This window comes from Columba livia, chromosome Z (assembly GCF_036013475.1).
Source record: "Columba livia isolate bColLiv1 breed racing homer chromosome Z, bColLiv1.pat.W.v2, whole genome shotgun sequence".
In the NCBI taxonomy this organism is placed as follows: Eukaryota; Metazoa; Chordata; class Aves; order Columbiformes; family Columbidae; genus Columba; species Columba livia.
The window spans coordinates 3,358,337-3,375,915 of NC_088642.1; the positions used below are offsets into that span (position 1 = coordinate 3,358,337).

At 41.4% G+C, this 17,579-nt stretch overlaps 1 protein-coding gene across 1 annotated transcript in view; it reads left to right on the forward strand.

Annotated features, from left to right (window-relative positions):
• LOXHD1 (lipoxygenase homology PLAT domains 1) overlaps positions 1 to 17,579 on the forward strand; it is a 154,533-nt gene that overhangs the window by 73,568 nt on the left and 63,386 nt on the right. The window contains exons 17-26 of the mRNA XM_005500411.4: positions 243 to 435; positions 1,242 to 1,402; positions 4,080 to 4,383; positions 4,887 to 5,041; positions 6,318 to 6,451; positions 7,629 to 7,777; positions 9,058 to 9,162; positions 9,895 to 10,023; positions 10,768 to 10,932; positions 14,842 to 15,023. Coding sequence (XP_005500468.2) covers positions 243 to 435; positions 1,242 to 1,402; positions 4,080 to 4,383; positions 4,887 to 5,041; positions 6,318 to 6,451; positions 7,629 to 7,777; positions 9,058 to 9,162; positions 9,895 to 10,023; positions 10,768 to 10,932; positions 14,842 to 15,023 — 1,677 coding nt within the window. The remainder of the gene's footprint in view (positions 1 to 242; positions 436 to 1,241; positions 1,403 to 4,079; positions 4,384 to 4,886; positions 5,042 to 6,317; positions 6,452 to 7,628; positions 7,778 to 9,057; positions 9,163 to 9,894; positions 10,024 to 10,767; positions 10,933 to 14,841; positions 15,024 to 17,579) is intronic.

Consider the following 17,579-nt stretch of genomic DNA (forward strand, 5'->3'; position numbering starts at 1 on the left):
GATTGGATTTGATATTAAGAAATAAATTGTATATAGATAATTACATCGATAGTCTAGTGTACGTGCTGGCATGTGGATAGTGTATTTTAAGTTTACTGTTAAGTACATATATAAATTATTTACATAAACATGGTGGAAGAACAGGGCACCAGGGCAAGGAGATTTTGATATATTACATAAATTCTGTTGTGCTGGGTTTTTTTTTTTTCTGCCTTCTTGATTGTTGTTCGCTTTTTTTAAAGATCAACCGAATACTGATCGGCCATGATAACGTGGGTCTCCGCTCTGGCTGGTTCCTGGCCAGTGTCCAGATCACGGTTCCAGTCCAGGGAAGGCAGTACATGTTCCCCTGCAACCGATGGCTCGACAAAGACGAGGCTGATGGCAGGGTGGAGGTGGAGGTCTACCCAAGTGAGATTGTGCCTATTGAGAAATGTGAGATAAAACACACTGAGAAATGTGTTCTTTTTAACAGCTAAGAACTAAGTTTCTATTACTAGCTTCTTAAAAGGACCAGGACATCACTGCGTTATACACCAAAAATACAGAAATTCCCCATTTCAAAGAGCTTATGTAGGTCAGGAAAGTAAATTATTCTGCTGGGATTTTTTCCTAAAACAGTTGTAAAACATTACTGAGTTTTTAATCTCCATTTCCTGAGATTGTATGAAAAATTTACATCCTGGGTGGTATAATATACCACAAGGCACTGTGCTGCTTCATTACTATATCAGTGGGTCTTATTTTTTTCACATTTACCTGTCCCAGTCCTGCCTAAGCACATGTCTGGTCCTGTCTGTATTACCCCATTGTCTGGAATAGAGACATTGTTTGATAGAGGCCAAATCCCTACAGTCTATTATACTTCTACCAGTAGATTCATTTTCTTTTAAGACTATGGTTAAAATTTGCCTTCAGATCTTAATATGCTTGTTTTTTCCTCCTTTCTGTGTAACTTCCTCCCTTGTTTTATATTAAGGACATCAGTTAACTGCTCGGTTGTTAATACTAACATGAAATTCCCTTTTAAGGCTCTACTTTGCACCCCTTTGAGACTGGCTTAATAGTCGTAAAATGGAAAACCATTAGGTTAGGCCTCAGCGAAGAGCCGTGTTATCTCACATTTGGTTTGGCTATGTGGTCATTTGTTCAGACAAGGTAATTTAATGCTGAAACTGAGCCCTCGGGAATGTTGTTATCTCTGCTTCTCTGCTGATATAATTGCTTTATTTTTGGACCAGTGATAAACTACGAGGTGTCTGTAGTTACTGGAGACGTGCGAGCCGCAGGCACCAACGCCAAAGTCTTCATGCAGATTTACGGCGAGACTGGCAAAACGGAATTGATCATCTTAGAAAACAGATCGAACAACTTTGAACGGGGAGCCACAGATATATTCAAGGTATGATTAAGGTGGTCAGTGTTGCTTCTATGACGGGAAAGAAATGACCAGCCAGATCTGAGACATCAACAGAACAATTGATCCAAAGATAGAAAACAATTGACCTAAACAAAACTTGCAGGTCAGTTGGTATCTGCTGTCCTCTATTCTTTTTTATTGGGAGGTGTTGTTTTTCTTTTGAGATGTTTTGTGTTTGACGGGGTGACTTACATCTTCTGATGTGCTGGTAGCAAATGTGCAATGGAAGAATATGGTCCAATAGCAACTTTTGTTAGCCTTCACTTTCAAAAGGAGGTACTCATATTAGACCTCAAAAGACCTTAAGCTTATATTTTGGGCCTGATCACATGTTCTTGTCTCTTTTCTTTATCTAATTGGGGAAAAAGAAACCCCATGCAGAATACAAGGACACCTGACTTTGCCTATGGTCACATGCCATTTTCTACAGGTATACACCAGCCCAACCCAGCAGAGGTTTGCTGCTGTAATTTCTGTGAACGTGTGAGTGCCCCATGGATTTTATTGCCTACAGCAGTAGTCCAGCAGGCACTGAATGATAGATGCACTAAAGATGCACAGAGCATCTCTCCAGCTATAGGTCTGGCCAGAATTTAGGTTTATCCGACAGAGTCCGGACTTGTTCTGAGCAAGCCAAGCAGAGTATTTGCAGGGACTAAAAGCCTCAGACACAATACAGGTGTGTGAGCCTGGGCCTTGATAATCCACCACGAGGTCCTGGGCTGACAAGGTGTGCACTACCGTGTGGTCAAGCATCCTCTGCTGAGGGGGACTTGGGTACATTGGACCACTGTCTGGAAAGAATGGTGCCCTGATGTGGGGTTAGAGCAAGGAGAGGATGTGCAGTGAAGGCATGTCACAGCCACATCCTTCTGTATTGAAGGAACCTCAGGAGACACCAACATCTGGGCAGTAAAGCACAGAGTCCAGATGGAAGCAAGATTTAAGGCACATCTGTCACATATGCTCACAGCATGAGGCTCAGCACTGCGGTGCCCACATCTCTTTGTGAATTTGCAGTCCCACAGAGATGAGATCCGTCTCATCACACAGTTAAGCACCTACTTGGAGATAATCGTGGAAGCTCCCATGAATTGTCAGAATTGTGGCACCATTCCCATTGTCACTGGACAAATGGAGATGTCTTTATCCCAAGTTTTGCCATGATTTTGTAGTGTGTATTTTTGAGATCAGTTCACCTCGTCCTGCCTCAGTTTCTCACTTTATAGAATTAAGTTGGTCATGTTTATCCAATTTTAATGAGTTATTTGGGGTTTAAGATGACTAGCACCTTATAAAAGTTTTCTTTTTTGAGACTCTCTATAATTTTTCAGAAATTTATGAGTAAAATGTATTAGCCTATTATCAGATTTATGATAAAGCCATATGTACAGTGTTCTGTTTACATAGCTATGTTTTTATCCTCTCTTAGATGTTTATTGACAGACTTTAAAGTTCTGCCTATTTTCTGTGATTTTTTTTTTTTATGAGCACACAAGGAAGAAGCTCTGAGGCATTAAGAGACAGATCATCTATCTCTTTCATGATATGAATATTTACAGAAAGATATGGGCAAGAACAAGATTGTGTGAGCTACATACTAATAGGAAATGCCATCAGTGACAAACAGAGCATGCAGGATGATCATAGCAAATCTAAGGGTAAAGCAGTGTAAGGAAAGACACATTCTTTATGCCAGGACAGCTGGATCAATTTTAGTTTTCTGATAAGCATCTTGTGTGTAATTGATTTTGTTTTAATCTACTACAGAAAAAAAATGCTTCTAGACTGAAACCTTGTATGCCAAGTTGCCAGATTTCAGCCTGAAGCAAATGTTTGCAAGTTTTATAACATAAACACTGCCTAGCAGCATAAGCAATTATCAGAAACAAGTCATTGGTTGTTGAAGGGTTGCATGGAGTAAAACCTTCTATGCAACTTCATTAGGTTGTAATTCAGACAAATAATCTGAACCAACAGGGTTTTGTATCTGCTGTATTAACTAGAGAGATGGGAACCTTACTGATACAGGCTTCTGTCACCGATGCATTGTAATCACTAGTGTTTGTATCCTCTCTGCACACTAGCAAAGTGAGAACACACTCTTCTAATTTTCCAGATAAGAAGTAAGGAGCAGGGCAGTCCAAGCCCATGGTCCATCAGGTTATCTAAATCCAAGTATGCTACCTGATTACTACACTATTATTGCTTCTTGTTTGGTTCATGTCTCACGTTAAGAATTAAATGTAGCTTCTTATTAATTTAAAAAAAAAAAAAAAAAAAAGAGCTCAGGCTCTGAGAATATGATAAACTAGCATGATGTTTTGACATACTCTTCTTTAATGCCAACACAGAGAAAATACCAGTGAGCACAACAATGGAGAAGTAGGGAGCCCATTAAATATGAATTCAGGTCCTATCCTTGCCCTAGTTGTTCTGAACATCTTCAGTTCAGTTTGTTCGCATGAGATTTGCTGATGGGAAGTATGAAGGAATAAAACAGGAAGGAAAAACAAGGGTAAACTCAGATCAAAAATTGATCTTATTTTTGCTTAGATGTTTTGGGTGATAGAGGTGATGTTTCTCATTTTTAAGAATACACTTTATGAAGATAAAATGTCTTATATCCTTCTGGGTTGTGTTTTTCCCTTGGTGGCAGAGAGAGGCTGCAGATGTTGGCAAGATTTATAAGATTCGGATAGGCCATGATGGGACAGGCATTGGGGATGGATGGTTCTTGGAAAGTGTCACACTGAAGCGGCTTGCCACAAAGACAAAGGAATCTGATAAAAAGAAGAAGAAGGGAAAGAAGAAGTCTGAGGAGGAGAAGGAAGAAGAGGAGGCCAAGGTGGAAGAAGAAACGGACGTCTACACATTTGTGGCACACCGCTGGTTGGCTAAAGATGAAGGAGATAAGGAGCTGGTGGTGGAGTTGGTGCCTGATGGAGAATCTACCCTGGAGGGTAAATATCAGAGGGAAAGTGCATATGTGTGTGGGTGCAGCAGTTGCATGAAGAATGATAACCACAGTGTGGTGCTTTGCAGGACCATTTATCACCCCAACCGTCCCATCGTCCCAGGTTTGCAGGGCAGGTTACACTGTGGGCTGGTTAATCTGCTCTGGGGAGGAAGAGAAAAGCGGTTAAACTAAGGTAGAGTGTGGAGGAAAGAGCCTGAAATGACAGTATCCTGAAGGAATTCTATAGGATTCTCCAAGGCTTGTTTGAGGCGCTCGGGTCATGAGCCTCTCTAGTTGGCAATGTGGCTAGAAGTTTATCATGGTGTAACTATTTATCAAGCTAATAACAAGGGATGGATAAGCTGCTCATGTTTTTAGATGCAAACAAACTCCAGACAAAAGTTTTCTCAAAGCCGGCATTTTGAGGCTACTTGGCGAGCCATCTACCTAATGAAATACGGCCATTTCTGGGCTCCTCCTGATCTGCCTTTGCAATTTTACCCACAGAGAATACATATGAAGTCCACGTTCTCACTGGGAATGTGTGGGGGGCTGGGACGGATGCTAATGTCTTCTTGAGCATCTATGGCGTAGGAAGAGGAGACACGGGTGAGCGCCAGCTGAAAAGGTCGAATAACCTCAACAAGTTTGAAAAGGGCCAGGTAATGCATGAATTCAACTCACTCAAGCAAGCAGGAGGCTGGCATATCTCTCAGTTATCACGCTGGCCATTCATTAAAATCTCTTCTCTGCAAGGCTTGGCATCTTCTTTCAGCTTAAAGCCCAGATGTGTTGCATTTCTTAAATATACTATTTAAAGCAAAATGCCTCAAAATGTTTTCCGGGGGAAATTCATTTGAATAATAAGCTGAACACCAATTCTACATCAGAGACACCTTTTGCATCTGCTTCCTGTAAGCATTCTGACAATAATGTTTTCTGCCAGGAGTACTTGAAAACCACAAACTTCAAATTAATATTGGAGAGCATTTGTGAGGCAGCTCAAGTGTGTCAGTACTTAGATTGCAAATACGATTCTAAATGTTCTCCTCAACCAGTCAGCGAATAAAAGCAATATCACACGGCGTGCTATAATTACATTATAATCCAATCCGATCAAACAATGTGCCTTGTAGATTCAATATTTGTCATAAAAATGTTTAGTAACAATTAACAAGCTACTATTATAGCCATTAATTGTTCAAGGAATAATTGTGAATAACGAAAAAAATATGGAAAAAATAAGCACCTGTGGAAAACGTCAGATCATAAAAAAGAGCCTAAGTTTGTTAAATAAGCTGTTAGCTGTGATTTATGAGCTTGGCATTGGTGAAACTGCAACCTTCAGATTGTTCTTCGTTCAGAGGGAAGAGCCCCAAGCTACAAATGTAACATGCTTTGTTCTTGGGAGTATGAACCCAAAGTCTACCACCAAGTTAATCACATTAAGATATTTACAGTATTGTGATGACAAGGTTCGTCCTGCCACACTAATACAGCTAATAAATGAATCTCATGGTTGTTGCATATGGCAAAAGGAAGAAATCATGTGGTTTGAAATAAAGCACAGGAGAGTTTCTGTGGAGACAATATGTTTGTATCCAGTTCCAGATTCAGTGTGGGGGAAAGAGCTAAGCCTGAGAGGGATGAGGTCTAGGAGAGTTAAACCTAGAGGCAGCTGAAGTGGGGATGAGGTAAAGAAAGCAGTGAAGGGTTGTGTAGCTCTGTGGGTCTTACTGCCTTCTTGTAGTCAACCATGAGTGCTAATGGCAGAGCTCACGGATCTGCAGTTATTTTAGTACGTCCACCCTGAGAATACAAGGGAGGCTTACAAAACTATTTCATTTTATTGGGAAAAAAGATCACCCTCAGCCTTTTACTGTCTTTCTCTCCCCCTTTAAAGGAAACACAGTCATTTTCCTCTTGCCTCCTGTGCAGGTGGATGTGTTCACCGTCAAAGCCATTGACCTGGGTGAGCTGAAGAAGCTGCGTATCCGCCATGATAACACTGGTGCTAGCCCAAGCTGGTTCCTGGAGAGGGTAGAGATTGTTGATCTCAAGGAGAGCACCACGTGAGCAGCCTGCCGCACCCTTTTCATATGGTCAGAAAAGGGGGCATCTTCTCAGGAGCATGCAGGACCATGGGAAGGCAGAGAAGATGCAGAAGAGCATCGTTGTAGCTTCTCACTGACCCAGCAGGAGTCCTTTGGGAGCTTTGTGATGTTACACTGAGCCTGGGGTTATTCTGGGGTACCACTGTGTGGTGTTTTGCGGTCCCAGCACATCTGCAGTTAGGAAACCAGCAGTGTTTGGAAGGAAACTTCAGCTTTTCTCCGTTTCTCCTGGGAGGGACTCGCCCTCCCCTCCAGGTCCAATTGCAGAGCCTGTGCTGTTTATGTTTCCTTTCCAGGCTCCACTCTGGAAGACTTTTCATAGAATGACAGAATAGTTTGGGTTGAAGGGACCTTCCCAGCTCCCCCAGTGCCCCCCCTGCCATAAGCAGGGACATCTTCACCAGCTCAGGTTGCTCAGAGCCCCGTCCAGCCTGGCCTGGGATGTCTCCAGGAATGGTTCATCCACCACCTCTCTGGCCAACCTAGGACAGGCTCTCATCACCCTCAGGGACAACAATTTCTTCCTCATATGTAGCCTGAATCTTCCCTCTTTTCTTTTTAAATCTTTTTGGTTGGTTGGTTGGTTGGTTGGTTTTTGTCTTTCGTACCTAATGTAAAGTTCTGGGACAAAAGGAAGTCCTGATCTAAGTAAACTCCCATGATTTTTCATAGACAGTTGAGTGAACAAAGCCTAGCCTGTTAGAAATGTGAAATACAGGCTTGCTTCTGAGCTGGAACTGGCTTGAAGTCACATGCTGGAAAGTTGCACAATGCTCTGGTGGGTGGGACTGCTCATAAGTACCTCAAAATGGGCCCATTTTTTCATAAACACAAAATGCCTGGGAGACTGGAGGTTCCATTGAGCTATTTAACTTCTTCTGGAAGTGGAAACTAAAACAAATCTATCATATGGACCTGGCAGCTCAGAAGTAGCACTTTTCAGTAAGTGCTCACCAACCTAATTGTGGATTTAGCTCCCACAAACAATATCCAAGCTCAAAGATGAAAACACATGTATTGTTCAGCCTTGAGTAATCTTGTTGTCTTTAAGTAGCCTCTGTTCTGTGCTTATTTTTTTGTTATTAAAGCCTGTGAAGTTCTGTGTAAGTGCTGGGTGCTGCTGTCATTTTTGTAGGTATTATTTTCCATGCCAGCGGTGGTTAGCAGTTGAGGAAGATGACGGTCAGATTGTCAGGGAGCTGGTCCCAGTGGATGAAGCATTTGTAAAGAAAGATTCGGAAAATGATGGCCAGTCTCTTGCAACGTTGGGCCTGGAACAGAAAGGTTTATGTTAGCCTTGTATTTCTTCCAGTACGGGGTTGAAAAGGAATCCAGTTTTTAGCTGTGCTGAGGGCACCAGTGGTTAGTGTTCACTGGGCCGTTGGTAATTCTGCCCCAACCATGGAGCTTTCAGGTGTCAATGAAGTGTGAAGTGCATGTCAGCCAGCTCCTAATTTTTAGGTGATTTAGTCATCTTGCAAGATTGGACCCAAAGTGAGAAACCTAGGAAGACAGATAAAGTGTTCAGCCATCATCTCTCAACCGAAATGCATATTCATTACTAATATCTAAGGCATAAATATCCCAGCCATTTGACATGATGGACTGGAATGATTAAATGTTTCAACATGAAACCGAGCAGAGAGCAAATATGACCAGAGAAAGGGACCAAAATTTATCTCACTTTCCACCTTGCTGTTGGTGTCCACTGCCCTCTGAAATAACTTTGCCTCTCTTGTGCATAATTTTGCATGATAACCACAGAAAAACGACAGAGTCCTGGGTCTGATGCTGCAAGGTGCTGAGTGCCCAACACTTCCACTGGCTTCATTGCCAGTGAAAGGCCGGAAACTCTCCCTTAACTTTCCTCTCAAGTGCTTTTGAATATACAAATGATTTCCAGAAATTCTATAGCCAACAAATTTCTACTAATCGTGTAGCCCTTTTGTTCAGTAGGACCTGCTGGCTCAGCAGCATCTTGGAAATGTGTCTCACTATGGAAAAGAGGTTCCGTTTTGGAAATCTTGAGTAGGTTATTTCAGCTTGGTGAAGGCTATGTTAGACTTTGCCATACTTTTTATGAGTTTACTGTGCTTGCTAAATGATGGTGCGATAGAAGTCCCTCTAATTGTTAAAGGTGTGTTTGTGAATATGAACTGTGCATGTCAAAATGCACACCTTCTGGTGTGTTACATGCATATATATTATCTGGCACTAATAGAAAAAAAGGGGGTGGATGTGGGTTTCTTTAATGAAAGAGTATAGGCACAGGAAGTTTTGAGGGGCCTTAGAGGTTCCCTGGAAGCAAATAGGAAGGCTTGAGTACATTTCTTATCTGTAGATATGCAGACAATGTGCTGAATGACTGGAGCACCAGAAGACTCTGCAACCAGATAGCCCAGCTCACCCCAGGAGCTACCGCAGCATATGACAGGAATTAGAGATTACAGCATGGCTGCGATCAGTCAAAATAAAACCCAAACTAAGCACACATATGCAATGAAAAGTAGAGTTAATTCCTGCTCAGATTTCACACTCTTAAATGAAGGTGTTTTATCTGACAGCTAAATCGACAACATACACTGTGAAAGTGAAAACCGGGGACAAGAAGAATGCTGGGACAGATGCCAACGTCTTCATCACTCTCTATGGAAGTAAAGATGATACAGGTATGGCTTCATGTGATGGAACAGCATAGCACCTCACTGCTGGATACCTGAAAAGACAGGTCATGGTTTCCTTCCCTTTCCTCTCCTCGATAATAATTCCTCACTCCTTTTTAGCACAACTTCACATTCTCAGTGTCTCTGCACACAACGTGATAGCTGGGAGCACACCACCAGCTGCTGTAAATCATTGTCGAACTTTGCAAGGCTGATTTGCACCAGCTGCTGATCTAAAGGCTTTAATTTCTATTATAGAAACAATGCAGTTGACTGGGACTGCATTACTGAGTAGTGAATGCAGTGAGTGATTTGCTTTTCTCAGCAATGAATCAGCATACTCCCGAAATCCAGGTCTCCTCTGCCTTTTTGAATGGCCCAGGAGTATTTAATCAGCTGATGAGCAAATCCTCTTGGAAATGGCCAAGCTGCATGTGCAGTGACTCGGGTGTCTGTGGGAGTGACAGGGAACCAGTGGGTAGCAACAATTTCTTTAGCTGTGAACCCAGCACAACATCATCATCCCTGTGACACTGCCAGGGGATCACTCAGAAAACTAACTATGTATATTTTTGGGTGTCAATGCAGATTTGGTTCAGAGGGAGGGAGGGAGAAAGCCCAGATCTACAGAAGAAAAGCTGTTTTTCATGTTTTAGCCACTTTCCCTGTTCTCCTGTTGACATTCCCAGAGGATTTGTTTCACATGCTGAACAATGTCCTTTTGCATCACCACAACAGGGACAGTCAGCCTAAAGGCCTCAAAGATTAACAAGAACAAATTTGAGCGTGGGAAGGTAGATGAGTTTACAGTGGAGTCTGTGGACATTGGAGACCTGAAAAAAATCAAGATAGGCCATGACAATAAAGGTAAGATAATCTGCTTTGTAATGCAGTATTTCTAGTACATTAGGCATACTGATGTGTAAAATAACCTGCCTTCAGGACCCCAAAGGTAATTTACCTTTTGGTGACAGATTTTACTGTCACTTTGGTTGTTTCTGCTACTATATTTGTTGCTAAAACCATTTTCACGGCTATGGCAATAAGAGCACGGTGGTGGTAACTTGCAGGTAGCTTTGCAACATCTCTCTCCACAAGAGGCTCTTCAGTTTTGCAGCCATGCCTTTAGAGAGATTTCTTGTACATCACTAAACCTCATATTTTTTATTGCCGTGCATGGGACCTACAGACTTGCCTAATTTCTTTATCAGTATTTTGGTTGTTTTCATCCTCAAGTCCTAGCTGTTTCTTAGACATAAAGGTGTTTCTGCTTAAGACCTGGGAAACAGCGGAAAGACACCTGAATACTTTCCCCATGGGGCAACAAGGGATATGTTTGTTGATAACTCATCTTTCCTATTACAAAGGCAAATTAGTCCAAGCAATGGAGTAATCAACACTTCCACATGCACGTATTTAACCTGCCACATATAGAAATGTATATTAGCTCACCCTGGACAATCGCTTCCAATGATCTTTGTCATTTCTATTCTATTTTCCCACTGGCAAAAGAGAGGAAAATTTGTTTCTCAGGGATCTGGAATGCAACGATTCATTTGCTGTTGTCTGCAAAGGCTTTTCGGGTTATTCACTGTATCTCTCTAACCACAGGTAATTCAACAGGCTGGTTTCTGGAATGGGTGGAGATTGATGCCCCATCACTAGGACGGTGCCTCAAATTCCCTTGTGGCCGTTGGCTGGATAAATCAGAGGATGATGGAGCCATTGAGAGAATTATCTTCCCTGCAGAACTACAGACAACAGAATATATCCCATGTGAGCAGAATGCTGTTTCCCCAGGACACACTCATCATTACAGAAGATAAAATCTCACTAGCTCATGCAGTTTTATAGGCTTGGCCTCTCCTTTGAATTGGCTTTGAAAAATTTATAAATACATCACATGTCAGCTATTCCAGTTACTACAAAACGTTTCCTCTGGGTGCTCTAGACTAATATTTCCTATATTTGTCAAGTCAGAAAGTCATTAGAAGCCATGTGGCTGTGTATTATTGTCTTCTTGCTCCCTCTTGCCTTTCATCTCCAAGTACTTGGCCTATTCCAAGCTTTCTTCCTTGTCTCCAGTTTCTCTTTGTTCTTCTTCCATTCTGACATTCCTGTTTCTGTTGTAAAGGCAGACACTTTGGTCTTGCTTCCAAGCCTTGGTTCCCCCACTGCCTTTGGCATTGCACACCCCTGTCTTACTGAAAGACCCTCTTCCCATGTTTCTTTGCTGTGGTGCTTTTCTGATAGAGTTACGCCATTCTGCCTCTTCTAGTGTTCTCCGTTTTGTCCTTACTCTTCACTCTCTTCCAAATTAAAGTTTAGGGTAAACCCAGAGCCTTTTAGAAGCCCCTTCTGAGAGCTTAGCTGATAATTTTCCAGTCTGGTATGACACCTTAAAGACTTTCACTGAGGCAAATTCCTCTCCTGTCCCCAGAATATCAGGAATCAGATAATACAGCTTTCTTGAAAAAATTACTGGAAACATTATTTTGCTCATTCTGTAGCCCTTTTCTCCCCCTTTTTCTCATGTGCATCCTTGACTGTGTGCAGGGAATTCACAGCTCTGGAACTGTGTTTGACTTGTCCCTCACTAATCTGCCTTGTGTACAGGTTGTTGACAAATATTTCTTGTTCCACCTTCGGGGGCCAACAAAATTGCCTTTTCCCTTCCTTAGGTTGGATTTCACAATGGTGAGAAATCAGGCCTGGAATCTGAGCATTGATTTCCACCCCATTCCCTGCCAGGTTCTTCCTGTGTCACTCTGGACAAGTGATTATTTTTTTATACCAAAGATATCTCCTATCTCATTGCATCCCACCACTGCATGCCTTGATGGCATCAAAAGCCTTACCTCCTGCAGTTCCTTATTTAGACATCAAAAGCTAGAGCTGGGCAGTCTCTTTTCTTCTGCCTCAGTTTATTTCTTCATAATTAGTTGTGAGAACAACCACCAGAAGACTATTGGCTGCTTGGGCTCCTTCTTTTTTACTGCGAACACTGTGATTCATGTTGAAAGTCTCCGTCACACTGGCTGGCTGACCCTCCAACATCCAGATCCTCATGTCCTGCAGTCTGTAAGCTAAACTAACCTTCCTTTTCTGAGGAACTACCAACACCATGCTTTGACCCAACAATATTTTATTTCTTATGTCTTACTTTCTTTACCTAAACTGTCTGGAGGAGAAGAATGGATACTCCTTTCTCCCTTCCTCACTTTTGTCAGGCAACTGGAAGACAATAGTCTTTGTGTCTGAAAATATAAATTGGTAGATGGATGTAGGGAATATATTCGTCGGAGTGAATACAACCCAAAGACTTTTTATGTGCTTCTCATCATGTTTTTCCATGTTATCCCACTCGTTATACATTTTGATTCAGATGTTGACCATAGAATTTATTAATATTATATTATTAATATAACAACGATGTAAGGGTTTCTGGCATACCATGCATTTGTCGGCAGTTCACGTGCAACCTTTGAAAACAGCCAGGCCTCTCTGGTAAAAGGCTGCACCAAGCTCAGTGTCAGCTTGGGCTTTTTCACCATTTAGACCATTCCCACTGTGCTGTTTACTTGCATTCTGGGTTCCAAACTATTAACCTGGGGGTTTCAGCTTGCCAGAGGTAACTAAAACGGTTTGACTTGTTTTATGATGACTTGTGCCAGAATTGTTTCATGCAGAACAAGCGATGAAAACATGTCATCGGCAGTCCAATTAAAATCACGCCTGTGGGGATACAACTTTAGAAGTGCCATGTAAATGAAATGGGAGCCTGACAGCTGAAAGTTGTGCTGCTAGTGACCTTGTTACGCTGCTGCTTTGCTGATTCAGTTCTCAGCTAACGTTAATATTTCAAGCAACAAGAGCAAGCGCAACAGACTTTAGCAGAGAAGATCATTTTTTATTCATAATGCATAGCCTGTGATTTTTGGTCTCTGGGATTTTCCACACCCCACCCCCCCCAACATACTGGAGAAAATATTCCAGTTTACCTGCAGCACAGCAGTGCAGACTTCACTAGAGTTGGACAGAGAGAATATTAAGTACCTCCAGGCTGACTCTCTATAGAAGAAAACTTCTCATCTCCATTCTCCTGAGAGCCACATTTAGAGAGCCCAGGTTTTTAATGAATGATTAGTCTCCGATATGCATAATCAGAGTTACTCCAGCGGTACTAGATATAGTGCCAGAAACCTTCTCTCTATCTTAGCTGAATCTGAAATATAGCACAAAGTGCTGTAGCGTAATTAGCAAAGATGGCTGGATTCAGTGTGGTGTAGAAGAACGCAGACGACAAGCAGCTGCGAAGATTGTAAAGAGTGATGGGGAACAGTGGTATATGGAGAGGGATGGCCAGAAGCAGATCCTGGTGATAGCGCTGGGTGTCAAAATCGATGCTTATGGGGGATGATGTGGACTACAAGAATTGTGTCTGCTTGTGGCAGGAGAAGTCCCCGCAGATAATCAGTTCTGCCCAAGTCTTAACTGGCATTTTTCATCCGTATCAGGAAGGATTCAAAAGAGATAGGGACGGGATTTCATTTGCCAGATGACACACCTGAATCTACATGTCCTCGTGACAGTGGAGTGTCTGATTTCCCATTAATATCCATAGATGTGTGGTCATTCACAGCCGGTGGGTTTGGAGAATGATTCAGCTGACCCTGAGGAAAATGTTTGCATTTGCTTGTCCGGCTTTTTCTCCAAACTCCACTGACTTCAGTGATTACATCTGGAGATGTACACACCTATTTGATGTGCGGACATCTGGACACAGGTCTCTGTGAACGAAGCACCATCTCAAGTGTGAAATCTGAGGTAGAAAGTGACTTGACTAAGGATATCCAGCAAATTCACAGCAGAGCCAGGAACAGAGCCCCAGTCTTATTCCTGGGTCAGTCTTGTTCCAGATCACGTCTGAGTCATACTCCAGCAGGACTCAGGACTAAGAAGCTGTGAAAACAGAAAAGGACAAAAGGACATATCAGATTTGGAGATCACGGAGCATTGTGGAGAAACCCAGGGAACAGAATAAGGAAGTGTTTAGGGGCTTGATCCTTACTGTTCTGCGTACACCATTGATCTGGTAGTAATTTAACCTGTTTTGATATTAAGGAGAAGGTAGAACTAAGAGAAAACTGGATCAGTGTCGTCATCAGTGCGTTTAATTTCTTCTCCTTATGATTGATTTTTGTCACTTGTTTAGTAATGAAAATAATAGGACAGCTTTTATTAATAAGGATATCTTGAATATTTATATACTGCCTCCAGCTGTATTAACATCATCCATCTACCTCGTTGCTCCAAATTCTGTGAATTTGTGTTTTGCTTTAAGACTTGAGCTGCTGAAGTAAATCCTGTTTCAGTAACATTAGGTGGCAGGTATAAGTACACTGAGTGTTTTCTGATTATGTGATTAACCTCAAAATCTCAGTAAATGAACTTGCATCAAGGTCAGTTTGCCTTATAGGGTTAAAGGGAATTCCTCTGGATTCTCATAGTACTGACCAGCTTGATAAGTCAATGACCACAGGTGTGTGATTCCTACCCCGTCCTCTTTGACTGTTGAGTTTTCTAATCCACATTTTGTTTCATTAAAATGTTATTGGGAACATTGATATACTGCTTACTAACTTTTGTTGGTTTGTTTACATTTTCTGCCTTTTCCTAAACCAGTTGTTCCGTATGAGATCACAGTCTACACCAGTGACATCTTCGGAGCTGGCACGGATGCAGATGTCTTCATTGTTCTCTATGGAAGTGATGGGATCTGCACTCAGCAGAAATCCCTGTGCCTCAACAAGAGAGAGCAAAGGATGTATTTTGAAAGGAACTCGGTGAACCAGTTCATTGTGGAGGTAAGATCAAAGATGCTCATTCCCATTTTAGATTGCCCTACAGGGATTAAGAAGAGAAAATGGAGTGAAGCAGGAAATTTTCCTCTTTTAGGAAAAGCTATTCAGCTCTTCTACTCAAAGAATGTGGGTTTAAAATTCTGTTCTGCAACAAACTGGATCAAATTTTTTCTCTCTGCAACAAACTGGATCAAATCTTTTCTCTCTAACTTTCAGTTAGTAGCAACTCAAAGGTATCAACATGCAGTGTCCCTGTGGCCTAATCCCATGTTAAGCCTTGTAAGTAAAGGTTGGTTCAATTTTATCATGGAGATGTACCAAAGCATGGGTATGGAAGGAGGTTTGCTCTTGGAGAGCCACTTTTGAATGTCTTTACATCTTCAATTTCTTAGACCATGCTTGGTAAAGAGGGGTTATGAGTCTCCACGCATGCCAGATCTATATGTGTACCTCTCCTTATCACTCTTGCTTGTTTTCTCTTGCAGTTTGCAATACTTTAAAGATAACAGGAACCAAATGCTTGCAGTATCACTGAAACTACCTGCCTTGTGTTTAAGGTCCCTATGCATCATTTAACATTCCTGTTTCAGCAGCTTCTGTTGAAGGATCTGGTCCCTGGTCCTCGTTGCTTATGTAGCACTTCATTTGGGGTGGATGTTTCTTTAATTTTTCTTGACTTTATGGCAACCTAAGCATTATGCTCTGTTTTTCTGTAGCCTCAGACAGAGAGATTGTTACTTTGCTGTAGACACTGTGATCTTTTAATACCTGAGGCTAACTTTTTAAAAGATCTTATCAAGTATCTCCTGAAGGGCTTGCACAACTGTATGCAAATACTAAACCAGTGAACACAAATGAGTGAGCTCATTTACATCTGCAGTATTCAGCAATTCATATTCATAATATATTGTTATTGCTGAGAATTTGTGAGAGGAAAAAATATTGGCAGTCCTAATCTAGCCTGTCCTTTTGGTACTTCATCATGTCCTCACCTTCCCTCCCAGGGTGCAAAACCAACACTGGAAGACCACACAAGCTCTCTGTGTTTTGAATGTTGTTTGTTTTTGTAAAATAATCGAAGGCAAATCCTAAACCAAACTTTTCAAGAAGTTAAAATGCTTCCAGCCCACATTGTTGTTATATGGCACGAATCACAAAATAAATCCCGTGTAATTCCTTAAAAACAAAGAATAAGACTTATTTTGGTGGAGTTTCCACACAGTTTTTCATGATAGGTGTTACATTAATCCGTAGGTATAAATCTTAAACTGAGTGTTATTGTTACTTCTTTTTATTCCCCATGAGATTTATTTTAGGTTTGGTAGTATGTGAAACACCAATACTTTTCTTAGATGAAGGGAGTGAAAATACAGTTTGTGCTTCAGATTTATAACACCATATTAAACTGTCTCCAAACTTCATTCTCTCTTCACCAGTTCCTCTTGCTGCAGGAGATGGGGATGAAGCAAAATATATCCTTGTTTTTTCTGCTTGTGTAGAGCGATAATTGGAGTTCAACAGACCTTAAAAACAATTTGAACATCTCAGGAAAAACAAACTGAGAGTATCCCATTTGTTTTAGGGTTTTTTTTACCACTTCTACCATTTTGTATCTTGCAAAAAAGGCAAAAAAATATCAGAAGCTGGCCTCAGCTGTGCTCCTAAGTGACGATTTGCAGAGAAGATTTTTAGCAGCAAAGACTACTTCTTCTTTAACATTATTTTTTACTGGTTAAGACTCAACTCATTGCTATGTATTGATTACAGCCTCATCAAAAGATGAGTATTTGGACAGGACAAAGGAGAAAGAAATACTTTTCCTCTAGAATATACTTGTGTGCATGCATGACTTTGGATCATTTGATTGTTTTGCAACTGAGGCTTATGCTGTGTAAAGTCACAGCAGGTGTGGTGAGTTCAAACCCAGTTTGTTTGGAGTGTGAACTCCTTGAGTAGTGCAGTCAGTCTTACTGAGTGGAGGAGTCTCCTGAAATTACTGATGTATTTCCTTTAGTATTGTGCAATTCTGACAGTTTTTGAGGAGAAGCGAGTTGTCTCCAGTGGCTCCAAGTCAGGAGATCAGTGTACTTCTCCTATGTGCAAAGGATTTTTGCAGCCAGCCTTGGCCATTTTTAAAGGCTGAGTATACAACAGTTTTCACTGAAATAATAAAGAGCTGTTGCTTAGGAGTGATTATAATTTTTCCTGCTCAAGCCTTTGGAAGGGAGGTAGCTTAAAAGTAATTAACTAGTACCAAAGTACGCAAGTAATTTGTGAGACATCAAAAACCAGCAGCCGTTTTATTAGATAGTGATCCTGTTGAATTGCTCAGAGTGGCATAACGATTCTCTGGCAGAACCAGAGAGAGATAATATAAAATAGCAGGCCTTTAATATCCTACTTTAACCTCAAAGCTATCCTTCTGGTGTTATAAGAGTGAACATAAGTGTTTAAAAAGGAAAAGGGTAGAAAAAGAACAATTTAAGATGCAACAGCAGTGTAATTTCTAAAAAAATACCTTCATTCCCACTAGTACAGAGAAGTCTCAGATGCAAAATT